A 12,849-nucleotide genomic window follows, 5' to 3' on the forward strand; every position below is an offset into this window, starting at 1 on the left:
GCGAGGATACTAATATTACAGCCCTGAAGCGCGTTGCTAGGAAACGATAATTGGAGTCTTTCATGGCCGTCACCAGCTGGTTTCTGACCGTCTTGCTAAGAAATTTAGTAATAAGTAAGCACTTACAAGTGAAGCACTAAGACCGAAATAGAAGATGCTTCTTCCTAAATCGCCAGGTTTCCTAAGCTTGAAATGGTCCTTGGAAGCAGATTTCTCCACTGCAACTGCTGGTAGATCTCGCCATCAGATAACATCAAGAGAATGACCGAAATGACAAGTTATCCTTGCGAAATACACTGTAGTGTATACTGTGCCCTTACCCAGCTGGTGCCTCCCACGCTGACGATTCAGCCTTGTCTTCGCTCACGTGTGTCTAAGAGCGGCATCCAGATGATGATCCATGCCTTTTATGAGGAGGCTGAGCTGCTATGCCGATTCCTCCCGCTGGGCAAACTTATCGACCGTCGTTAACAAGCGATTGTGATAGGGTAGGTCGAGATCGATATGAATAGAGTTTTGTAAAGCTCGTATAAGCTCAACCAGCCCAACGATGGAAAACTATTCAACGAGCCTTCGTGAGAGTTTGATTGGTTCTACTCTCTTTGTTTGAACCTTGTAAGCGATCACGCAAGGAACTCATGAAAACGTCCGATTATGACTAACTTGAAGATATCATGTTTGTAACTAAGTGAGATTGCTTTATATTCGTCGCCAAATTCTATTTAGATCCTAACCCCCTTTTCAAGCTATTTGATCATTTGTTTTGGTTAGATCTAAGTGTAAGCACCCTAAATAGTAAATACTGTAGATCGCAATGAGCCATACCCAAATGAGTCAGCCACTGCTCTCCAGGTAACCACAACACGTGACTTTGAGGATTGGCAACTAAACCACGCCTAAGGCAACAGGTCTCGGGAGTGGCAGAGGCAACCAATGGGACGGGCAGCACAGCCACAGGCTAGTTCCGGATGAGCACTTGGCAGATCCGGCAGCCGGGTCGGTCGGAGCTAAATTCAGAACGGCTCTTTTCCGAATGCGGAGAGTTTAACCTGCGAATCTTTCTTGATTCAGTGCCTAATTGAGACTCGGTTCCGGTGGTTGTGTCTCCATTGTACCTGTTGAGGACCCAATTGACAATGAAAGGATGTAACCCTCACTGAGTTTTCCTCAACCGAGGTCGTCACTAGGAACCAGGGGGGTTGTTGTCCAGGTGGAAGAAGGAACCGGTGTTCATGACGATCAAATGGTGTCGTCAATAGTGGCCTGCGCGATGGGGGGTTTTCGAAGATCGACACGTTCCCCTTTCTCAAAGATGGTACTTACTCCTACAGAATACGAGAAGATCACGGATGTTGTCGAGGGGCTATCATACACTAATGAGGACTCTCGTCGTGAAGAGTTTTGGTAGCGATGGAAGTCTCGTCCAGGACCGGTCAACATGAACCTAAGTGGGGACATTTCTCGTCTTCTGATCTCACCGTGGTGTCATCATCCTACGCATTAGTTTTTTTTTTCCCCTCTCGTATCAGTGTTCGGTAGGATCTCGGCCTTATTTCTCCCTCAGTACCGTATTATTTTTTACTTTTTCCAGGTGGCCTTGAACTCTGAGACATGCAAGGACGAATGATGATGGACTTTGACCTCGCATATGGTAGCTATTTTTATAGACCTGCACAGCGTTGCCTTACCGCACCACCTATCGCTTTTTCTCAACATCACCTGTATGCGTCTCCATGCATACACTGGGTTTAGTGCTGACGTCGCCCACTGGAGGAGACAGATTTATCTGCCCGTTTCAGAGTACATACATTACATACATACATACAGACAGACGAAACAACACTTAAGAGAAGCCAAGTCGCACGGGTGCATTGCCACTTGCTGCTGAATTTAGTGCGCCCACACCATGGTTACCACTTTAACGATTTAACTATACTATACTAGTCTTGAGTAGTATCCTTCTAGTCGGCAATGGACTGCTATTTCCAGTGTATGGATGCTTCCAAGGTCTAATCTGAGTGGTTTTCCACGAGGAAGATCCACTGTTCCTGTCAATGTGATTCGTTACATTACCTGTTCCTCGATTTGAAAAAAAAAATTTTTTTTTTCTTGTCATTCTTTTTTTACTTTCCAGGTTTCTGGCGGATCCGAAGCCGACGAACTAACGATCAGACTAAGGCTGAATGAGGTGCCATTATCAGGCCTGAAACCTGAAAAACAACAAAAAGGCCTTGTTCGCTGTTAAGTCCAGTCCTTTCCTCTTTTTCCTCTTTCCCTCCACATCCTTTCTCTCTCCCTCCATTGTTCTTAATTCACCTCTTTGGTCATATTTGCTTCTTTTTGTGGTTCCAACCGACTCGACAGGGGGTTCCCGCCAGTTTTCCAATTGATAAGAATTGCATTCCAAACTTGTCGCCTTTACTGCCAATCAATCCACCCGCCAAGTCTACCAATCAGCTTCTCCAATCAACCACCCGACTCATCTGTATACTCCTCCATCCGACAGCAACAGTCACCATGAATCGTCTTCTGAAGCTTGCCTTCTTGTCTTTGGTCGCATCCTCTGCGATTGCGACCACCGCCCCTGAGCAGGTCGAGTCCGAGACCAACACGGTGGCCGACCAGTCCGATTCCCTCCACAAGGCTCTTCACTTGTTCGAGAAGTTCAGCCATGGTGTCTTCCGCTCCGACGAAGATGCTGCGGACGCTCTCACTGCCGAGGATAGAGAGCTGGCCGCCCATCTGAACCTCAAGAGGGACAACAGCTCTTCCGCTGTAGAGCCCTCAGCCACTGCTGTAGTACCATCCTCTCCTACTCAAGCTTCCTCTCCTTCCTCCAACACTGAAGCTCCCTCTTCCACCACGGAAGCTCCCTCCTCCCACACCACTGAAGCTCCCTCTACTTCCTCTCCTTCCACTACAGAGGCTTCTTCTGCTTCCTCGTCTGACTCGTCGACTTCTCAGGCGGAACCAACCACCTCAGCCCAACCCACCACGGCCACGCCTACTCAAAAGACCACCGTCGAACCCACTACCAGTGAGCAGCCCACAACCACCGAGAAGCCAACAACCTCGGAGAAAACCACCGAAAAGCCCACCACCAGTGAGCAGCCTACCACCACCGATAAGCCAACCACCTCCGACAAGACCACTTCTGAGAAGACCACCGAGAAGCCCACCACCACCGACCAACCCACGCCCACTACCACCGACAAGCCAACCACCTCCGAAAAGACCACCTCGGACAAGACCACCGAGAAGCCCAACACCAGCGCAGATTCCACCAAGGGCCCAACCACCATGCAAACCACCACCACCGCCCCAGAGCCCACAACCACCGAACAAACAACCAAGCACACAACCCCCTACACCTCCACCTACAAGAGCACCACCACTCTCCCCAACGGCGAGCAAAGCACCATCACCTCCATCACCGTCGTGCACCCCACCGAAACCGACGTCGCCACGCCCACCAGCGCCGCCCCGGGCCTGCAAACTGATAACGCGGCCCCGACTACCGGTCTTACCCGTGAGCTCTTCGTCATGGTCGGTGGTGCTGCCGTCGTGGCCATGGCGCTGTAATCGGGACATTATGTTCTTGAAAATTTGACCTTGTTTCACTTCTGCATAAAATGGCGTTTTGCTTTTTTTTTTACTCTCTTCTGAAAATAGTCTACTGTTATGTTGGTATTTTATTTACCCTTTCTAACGCCGGCTTACGATCCTTGCATACTTGGCGTCTTCTTCCGACATGTGTCTCTCCTTTGAAGTTCGGGGTCTAGGGTTTGGTGTTACGAGCGTGGACATGTCTCTCCTTACATCTGGTTCTGTCGAGCGTGTGCATAATTAGATCTCTGTTCTGTATTGCAGATATTGAGCAATCGAGGTATTGGTAGATATGCTGGATTTGTGTTTCTTGACGACTTGCAAATGAAATGGTTCTTCTGGTACGTAGTATATATATATATATGCTTGGTCATGATATCGACATAACTAAACGGAGAGAGACAAATAAAATAATCTGAAATTAATCGGTGCCACCCATCTTTCACCAACATTTCCCCGGTTTCACTTCAAACCACTAACATGCAAGAAATCTAAGCCCGCGAAAAAGAAGCGGACTCGGGACCCTGCCACCTCTCCTCTTCCGTCCAATACCGCACGATACTCTCCCAAGCCGGGATATCCCCGTCTCTCAACAAGACCGCCACATCCACATTCAACGGACTATCGGGTTCTGGGTTCGTCAGGAGCTGGTGAATCTCCGTCAGGGTTTGCGAGAGCGTATACGCGGGAGTCCAGTGCTCCGTTGTGAGAAGGGTGAGGCAGATTTCGCCGGTGGTGAAGGAGATGTTGGGGTGGGAGATTCGGGTGTTGAAGCGGATTGTGGGTGGTGCGTTGGGGTAATTTGGGGGGATTGTTATTGAGAGGGACCACAGGCCACCTGGATTTTGTATCTCATTAGTCGAGGTTCTTTGAACGGGTGGTGAAGCGGGGAGGGCCGGCTGAGGTGGGCTGGAAAGTGGTACCTTCGTATGGAGTTCCCTTTACACCCTTGAGTACTGCCTCCCACTGGAAGAGGTCATCGTTGTCGACGAGTCCGAGGTGGAGGAGGTGCTCATTCGGGTTGTTTGTGTAGTTTTTCAGTTCGCTGAGGAGGCGTTTGACGGTGGAGGATGACGCCATGAGGGGTGTTATCTGGAATGTGGATCGCGGACTTGGCGCGCTGAGATGCTTGTTTATTATCGGAGAAATCGGAATGTGAGATTTAATTCAAATAGGTGGGCGTTGCTGTTGTCGGCAGGGACTAAGAGGATTAAAAGCAAGGGGAAGTAAATCGCACGGCAAACTTAGTGGTTACTCACACCGCGACATGAGTTGCGCCGAGGCTTAACAGCCGACCCGTGGGTCTTTCTTCCCCATGCGGTTCTGCGATCGTCCGCTCCGCGTGGAATGCGCTTGGCGACCCAGCCTATCCAACCCCTAAAAATTCCGTCGATCCTTGATTCATGTGAAGGTCACAACATATATTAGCTACATATTCATAAGAGCCCTGTTTATTACACCATGCGAACGTCTCGAGCATCGAAGCAAACTGAGAAAGTTTTGCAGGCGCTTTCACCTCCTGCGCGCCGGCAAACGCGCAGTTCTTCCAATCTAAATGCGCTGCGGAGCTTTGCATATAATGGAAGCTCTAATGGTCATGTTGAACCGAAGTTACCTGCGAATGATGACGATGAAACATCATCTCTCTCGTCTCTCAACACGGTGGATATTGAAGATATAATGGAGCCCCCGGCGAAACGGCGGAAAAGTAAAGTGGACACTGCGCCACCGCGGAAAATCAACTCTAGAGATTCAACAAGGGTTCCGGAGAAGACGATTGAAAAGGCTGTCAAGACTGAGCCTGTAGCACAGAAAACACGCCGCGCTCCTGCGCGAAAAATTAAAGATGAGGATGGTTCATTCAAAGTAGAGCCACCCTCCAATTGGGATACGATATACGCCACTGTCAAAAAGATGCGCGAGGCTAACCCGACGGCTCCGGTTGATACCATGGGGTGTGCCGAATTGTATTGGCGAGCATCATCTCCGCGAGACCGACGATTTCAGACTCTCGTTGCGCTGATGCTGTCTTCTCAAACGAAGGACACCGTCACGGCCGTGGCGATGCAGCGATTGCACACTGAACTTGGGGATGGCGAAGCTCCTCTGATAGAGACTAGTATGATCAAGGAAGAGCCAGACGAAGATACTTTTAAGTTAGAAAAGCCTCTCAGAGACAGTACTTTGAATCTCGAGAATATTCTGGCTGTTTCCCCCGAGCGCCTGAACGAATTGATCGGTAAGGTGGGCTTCCACAACAACAAGACCAAGTATATCAAGGCCGCGGCTATCATTCTTCGTGATCAGTACCAGAGTGACATTCCATCCACTGCCGAGGAGTTAATGAAGCTCCCCGGAGTAGGTCTGAAGATGGCATATCTCTGTATGAGCGCCGCTTGGGGAAAGCATGAAGGTATTGGAGTTGATGTCCACGTTCATCGCATAACGAACCTCTGGGGCTGGAATAAGACGAAAACACCGGAGGACACTCGCAAGGCACTGGAGTCATGGTTGCCAAAGGATAAATGGCACGAGATCAACAAGCTTCTTGTTGGGCTGGGACAGACGGTCTGCTTACCAGTAGGTAGGAAATGCGGGGATTGTGACCTCGCGGGGACGAAACTATGCAAAAGCGAGATCAGAGGCCTTGTATCTAGCAGGAAGGTTGATGCTAAGGAGGAGAGTGTTGAAGGCGGAGTGGAAGTAAAAATCGAGGGGGAGTGACTGGAGTGCCCCAGGCACGAGCTTCTGGCTCCAACTTGATTTCCCCGTTGGGAACTACGGACCTCCAATTGACTTTTGTTACATGGACAAATATTTCTCGTCTAATATCTTCCTCTACTCTTCCTCCTCCCGTGTAGTCAACATCGCTGCAATTCCTACTTTCTCTTCCTTTGTGATGCTCCAGCCAACTTGCCTGCCCATCTATTGAATATCTGATCGCAATTCATAATCAAACTTCATGAACCATTAAGCGCTCCTTACGACGCGACCCTCTACCTACATTCTGATTCACTACGTGTAAGACCCCGCCATCCCTATTCACTATCAAATGCTCGTCCTCATGACTCCCTGGCAACCTGCTGACTGTTGTGCTGTCACAACAATCACAACAGGCCCGAAATGGATACCTTGGATCCCGATGAACAGGCCTTTTGGCAATTGTACAATGAATTAAACCCTCCGAGTTCTTCTATGGAAAACCTCAGCAGGGAGGAATCTCCGTCAACCGATGCATGTTCTTTGTGTGGCCCTTCTACTATGGAGGTCGACATGGGCCCCTCATTCCAGCCGGGTATATCGTTTCTTAGTCTGCCAGAAAATGCCAAGATCAAAATCCTGGAATACGCTGGACTGCTACGCCCTTGTCTGATTGATATCTCTAGCGAGTGTGTCCGAAGGAACCCCAATATTCAACCGTTGTGTAATCGCAGCTCCATGCGTGAGACTCAGGGGTCATGGACTGCATTTGTGGACAGGGGCTGTACTCACCCTAGGCTGCCCACTGCATTGTTCCAGACCTCTCGCGCCGTCCGTGATGAAATTGGATCTATGTTTTTTGGCCTCAACAGATTCAGCGCTATGCTCTACAGAAAGGCAGACTTTTGCCAGTTCCGTGACGCGACACTTTGGGGTATGGAGCACTTGAAATATCTTCATATTGACCTGGGTCCTTGTGACAGACGCTTTCTCAAGCTATATGGGGGTGTCCATCGCACAATCATGAAGATTTGGGTCGCTTTCTGTGATTTGGCTGCCGTGAGGATGCCCTCTCTCACGTACTTCAGCCTGAAGTGCAGGGTTAAGGATCTGGAGGTTGCACACAAGTTGATGTGCGCAATGGATCATTTCCCTTCTTTGGCCCAGTGTGCTATTCATCTCAATCAGTACCAAGAGAATGACATTCGAGCTGTGGTCAAGCGATCCTGCTGGAGGCTAACCAACAACCTTGGAGATAGACCTCCGTTTGGATTCCTTCGCCTCCCAAAAGAGGTCCAACTTCTTATACTCGAGCAACTTCTGATCAACCGCCCTGATCCTTATATCATGGCTTCAGAGTGTCCAAAGGGCCTAGTAACTTTGCAAGACCGCAGACGTCAACGACCGACCATTTATCCCCTCACTTGTTGCGGTACTTGTTCGCCTCTGCGAGCCATGTGCTTCTGCTACGCTCGCCAAACAGCGTTCTCCACCACCTGTTCTTGCTTTACTTCACCCACGCCCTATTTTCTAGTCAGCCGAGGATTCTATGAGGATGCGCGTCGGGTCTTTTTCTCGAAGAACAACTTTGCATTCACGGATGAAGATCCTGAGCTCATCATGAGACTCCTGCATTATATCCCTACGTCGTCCTTCATGCAGATCAGACACCTGACGTTCAAGTTTCCATTGACCTTTCGAAGCCCTGCCAGAACTGCCCACAGAGTGGAGGATGCAGCGTTGCTGTCTTGGTCAGTGTTGCGCCGTTTTATCCGTGAACATTTTGATATTCCTCGTCTATCCCTCACAATCATCGACCTTGGCACGAAGAACTATGGCAATGGAGCAACTCAGAGTAGAAACAAATACCTGCGCAAGCTTCTTAAGGCATTTGCAGACCTACGCGGTCTCCGGGACTTTCGTGTATATTTGGCGGATGAGCGTTCATATGAAAGGGACGCGGAACGGGCTGTACTGGGGTTTGCATGCCATGGAAGATCCAAACCCAGCCACATGCCGTTTATTGGCCAAAAACATTTGAACACATAAAATTCCAGCTTGGGGCTAAACGAACTCGGCATGATATTATTTACCACCGGATTATCCCATATCTTTCACCTATTCTTTGGTCTTCGTCATCCAATGCTTGATCATGAGATCAACAAAACCTTACATAATATTCCTCTTGCGCGCTCCAGCCTGAGACGCAGAGTTCCTTGCACAGATTTCACAGGTTTGGACAGGTCTTCTAAGCTTAGGAAATCTGCTGATGCACATTTATTCACTAACAAAACGCCCCGAGAAAATTCATGACTTACTCCAATCACCGGTATGCAGCTGTCTACCCCAAGAAAGTATGGAGGATGTGCTTGTGAATATCTCGTTTCTTCTCTTACGCTCTGTCTACTTGTTATTTTCTTTTTCATTCACAATTGTATCTCTCAAGGTTAGCTAATGAGTTTTGATTTCGTTCCACATTGGTATACGTCCTTCCCATAGAGGCCGTTAGACCCAGTATTATCGTGGGGCGTTATGGATAGAAGTACTGGGCCCATGTATATCGCCAAGTCCATTTTGACCTGCCAATCGCACAGAAGAGATTTAATATCCTCAAATACCCATCCCCAGTGTAATCCAATCGAAAGACTTTGATCAACCAAATTTACCTCCAACGTTGTAAACACATGACTAAGCAGACCGAGTTATGAAATCATCCCCGCGGACATAAAACCCCACTCTTAATTCCGAACATAACAAACCAACCTCAAAAAGCTCTACACAACTTTATACAGCACCCCATACAGCCAACCAAGCTTGAGGCCAGAATAGGAACACACATGAATCTCATTGACACGAAACTAATGCTTATATGAATACCAAGGAAACCTACCTCATGGCACCAACACCAATCCCCGTACCCCTCTTCGCCCAAACCCAACAACAGCTCCTCCTCCAAGAACACGAAGCCGAAGTCTCCTCCTCCACGCTCGCGAGTACCGCCGCATCCGTCTCACCCTCTACTAGACGAACCCTCCAAGCAACAGGCTATGCGCTAACGGGGATCGTCCTCTCGCAATGCCGGACCGGTCTTGGCGGCCGTGTCGTGGGCGAATTCGGCGCCGATGCGGCTGTTTCTACGAAGAACACAGATGGCCATGGGAAGGATGGAGAACCACAGTTAGGTGCGCATGGAATTCGCGTGGGTGACGTGGTTCGGGTGAATGAGATCGGGAGCTCTACGAAGAAAATGGGCAAGGACAAAGCGAGCAAAGATGGGAAGCCAGCTGGTACAGGACCGCCCAAGGGCCCGGAAGGTGTTGTTACTCGGGTTGGGGAGCGGAGCGTTTGGGTTGCGTTTGGTCAACAGGGCGGCGGAGGACGGTCCAAGGAAGACGATGAGGCGATCGAGGAGCTATGGGGGAAGAAACTCTGGTTGATAAAGCTTGCGAATGATGTGACGTATCGACGGATGAGGCAGACGATGGAGAAGATGGGGAAGATCATCGAGTCCGATTATACACATTTCATGCGGGTTGCGTTTGGACATACGACGCCGCTGCCACCTGATTATGGGGCAGTGGGCGATGTTGAATTTAACGATCCGAGTTTGAATGACTCGCAGAAGGAGGCTATTCGGTTTGCTTTAGCTTCGCGGGATATTGCGCTTATTCATGGTCCGCCGGGGACTGGAAAAACACATACCTTGATTGAGCTTATCTTGCAGATGGTGCAGCGGAAATTACGGGTGCTTGTTTGCGGGCCGTCGAATATCTCCGTGGATAATATTGTCGAGAGACTTGCTCCGAAGAAAGTGCCCGTTGTGCGTATTGGTCATCCGGCGCGTTTGTTGCCGTCTGTTCTTGAGCATTCGTTGGAAGTCCTCACCCATACGTCGGATGCTGCTTCTATTGTGAGGGATGTTCGGAAGGAGATCGATCAGAAGGTAGCTAGCATTCGGAAGACTAGGTTTGGAAGAGAGAAGCGGGCGATTTACCAGGATTTGAAAGAGTTACGTCGAGAATTCAGGGAGCGGGAGTCCAAATGCGTGGATAATCTGGTTAGAGAGAGCAGTGTGGTTCTTGCAACTCTACATGGGGCAGGTGGCCATCAATTGAAGAACCAGAAGTTCGATGTTGTGATTATCGACGAGGCTAGTCAAGCTTTGGAGGCGCAATGCTGGATTTCGCTGCTTTCTGCATCTAAGGTGGTTCTTGCTGGTGATCATTTACAGTTGCCTCCAACTGTTAAGTCCACTGATCAGAAGTCTAAAGATGTAAAGGCAGGGAAGGTGGACACTGTCAACGATGGTGACAACGGAGTTCTTGGGAAAATGTCTCTCGAAACGACTATGTTCGATCGACTACTTTCGCTCCATGGCGAGAGCATCAAAAGAATGCTAACTACACAATACCGAATGCACGAAACAATCATGCGGTTTCCGTCAGACGAGCTGTACGAGTCTAAACTGATGGCGGGCGATGCGGTAAAAGCACGTCTTCTGAAGGACCTACCATACGATGTAGAGGAGACCGACGATACAAAAGAACCGCTGGTGTTCTGGGACACACAAGGAGGCGATTTCCCCGAGAAGACTGAAGACAAAGAGGTAGGGCAAAAAGAGGCCCTACTTGGTGAGAGCAAAAGCAATGAAATGGAGGCAATGGTTGTTGCGAAGCACGTAGACAACCTGGTGCAGTCGGGATTGAAACCCGAGGATATCGCCGTCATCACCCCTTATAACGGCCAGCTAGCTATCCTGTCGCAGATGTTGCGGGAGAAGTATCCGGGTATCGAGCTGGGCAGTGTGGATGGATTCCAGGGTCGCGAGAAAGAGGCTGTTGTCGTCAGCCTGGTGCGAAGTAACAGTGAGAACGAAGTCGGTTTCTTGGGAGAGAAGCGGCGATTGAACGGTACGTATGCCTCCATTGTTGCTGCGTACATATGCTGATTTTATCTACTAGTTGCTATGACGCGCCCCAAACGGCATCTTTGCGTCTGTGGTGATTCGGAGACCATCAGCAAGTGAGTCCCTTGCCTTAACTAGGACAACCCCTCAGTCCTACGAGTTCACTTAGTGTTTTTGGATTGAATCTTGCTAACAAAGCCTTCTGTAATAGAGGAAGCGGATTCCTCAAGCGGTGGATGGCATTCTTGGAAGAGAACGCCGACTTGCGCTACCCAGATGCTGGGGGGTTGCTCTGAAAGAACAATCTGCTCCGTACCTCAGTTTCATCTCTACCCCAGGCAACACACAATACCCCTTAACGGCGGAAGGAAGGTGCTGGTAGAGACTGCCAACATAGTCCGACACGATCGATACAAGCCCCTTGAAGTTGTTCACACCCAATCGGGAATACGCCACAACCTTGAAGATGCGGAAATTGCGAGCAGCATCGCTGCTACTATGGCGCCCCCACCCTACGTTACATCAACCCCTTTGTCGATGACAATAGGAAAGTAACCCCGCAGGTCGCGCCTGGGTGAGTTTCTGCAGCAATTCATGAAAAGAACCCGGCCTACTAGACTCTCCTGTATCTGGTTACATCAAAAGGGAAGGCTTCGGATTCGCTAGCATCCTCTAGATGCTCTCGTTCTGTAGGAATGCGTTGGAAGCATTCCTACATATATATTTGTCTAGTCAATGCAGAACTAGGACCAAATCATGGACATATCAAAGAGCCTCACACGTCAATACCATTTCCGAGAAATGCTCTTATCAATGCGATCAGAGAAGGTCACTATACATGACGATAACGCCGGTAGAACCGTAGAAACTCAAGACAATATATAGATTTCCAATGAGACCATGGAATCTTATATATAATCGAAGTTCGAATTACCATTCGAGGACAGTCAGCAACCTCTCAATAACACAAACCCAGCGAAAAAAACACACACCAACACACCACCAAAAGCCCCCGCGTCCCAAAGCCAACGTACCAATAGCGAGGGGAACGCATCTAGACCTGCCACGTCAACGCTGACTGCGATCTTGCATGGAGCCTAAATCGCTAGTCGTCTTGGCTTAACCTCTTCTAGCACGAGGGCCCCCAAATCCTTTATGCACGTTTGAATACCACTGGAAGCCGTCAGCGCAACACTACAAGATACAATATCACAAGTATATCATCTCTCTTTCTGACTACATACTACTCTCTTGACTAACCGAGCATGCTGAAAAGATAATCAGGGGTAAGAAAAAAAGCAAATGTCCCAATTCCAAATACCGTGCAAATGCGTCCCGCCGCCCCTCTTAGTATTTCAACGGAGACGTCGCTCACTACTGAACTAGTCTAGGGCCCGTTCGCGATCAGCGCTGACATTTGCCGCTAAGCGTCGGGATTCTGATACAGTCCGTCTCCTCGATAATCTTCGCGGGCACAGGCGTTATCGCTTCGGGGGGTTTTGATTTGTTAGTTGGGAGTGGTTATCGTGCCGCTAAACGTGGTGCTACTTTTGGTTTATGGTTATTGCCGAGATGGGTGTTTATATATTGGTTTTGTGGGGTTGTCGGGTTTTATGGTGTGATTTTGGGGTGTTTTT

The 12,849-nt window shown here is 49.3% G+C and overlaps 5 protein-coding genes across 5 annotated transcripts; 4 read left to right on the plus strand and 1 right to left on the minus strand.

Moving 5' to 3' along the window:
• Positions 1-2,517: 2,517 nt before the first annotated feature.
• Positions 2,518-3,582, plus strand: AO090701000382 (putative GPI anchored cell wall protein (Dan4); the record flags this gene model as incomplete). Its single annotated transcript, XM_001823182.3, has 1 exon — positions 2,518-3,582. The coding sequence occupies one exon, from the start codon at positions 2,518-2,520 to the stop codon at positions 3,580-3,582; it is 1,065 nt and encodes a 354-aa protein (XP_001823234.1).
• Positions 3,583-4,097: 515 nt separating this feature from the next.
• On the minus strand, positions 4,098-4,686 carry pex4 (putative ubiquitin conjugating enzyme (UbcJ); the record flags this gene model as incomplete). Its single annotated transcript, XM_001823181.3, has 2 exons — positions 4,098-4,444; positions 4,530-4,686. The coding sequence occupies 2 exons, from the start codon at positions 4,684-4,686 to the stop codon at positions 4,098-4,100; spliced, it is 504 nt and encodes a 167-aa protein (XP_001823233.1).
• Positions 4,687-5,520: 834 nt separating this feature from the next.
• AO090701000380 (endonuclease III domain-containing protein) lies at positions 5,521-6,330 on the plus strand (the record flags this gene model as incomplete). The annotated part of the gene is made up of 1 exon (XM_023237341.1): positions 5,521-6,330. The coding sequence occupies one exon, from the start codon at positions 5,521-5,523 to the stop codon at positions 6,328-6,330; it is 810 nt and encodes a 269-aa protein (XP_023092111.1).
• Positions 6,331-6,729: 399 nt separating this feature from the next.
• Positions 6,730-8,355, plus strand: AO090701000379 (uncharacterized protein; the record flags this gene model as incomplete). The annotated part of the gene is made up of 1 exon (XM_001823179.3): positions 6,730-8,355. One exon carries the CDS (start codon positions 6,730-6,732, stop codon positions 8,353-8,355), a length of 1,626 nt encoding a protein of 541 aa, XP_001823231.3.
• An 844-nt stretch (positions 8,356-9,199) lies between these two features.
• AO090701000378 (putative DNA helicase) lies at positions 9,200-11,508 on the plus strand (the record flags this gene model as incomplete). The annotated part of the gene is made up of 3 exons (XM_001823178.1): positions 9,200-11,216; positions 11,268-11,328; positions 11,424-11,508. The coding sequence occupies 3 exons, from the start codon at positions 9,200-9,202 to the stop codon at positions 11,506-11,508; spliced, it is 2,163 nt and encodes a 720-aa protein (XP_001823230.1).
• Between the last annotated feature and the right edge of the window lie 1,341 nt (positions 11,509-12,849).

This window comes from Aspergillus oryzae, chromosome 5, assembly GCF_000184455.2.
Source record: "Aspergillus oryzae RIB40 DNA, chromosome 5".
Taxonomy (NCBI): domain Eukaryota; kingdom Fungi; phylum Ascomycota; class Eurotiomycetes; order Eurotiales; family Aspergillaceae; genus Aspergillus; species Aspergillus oryzae.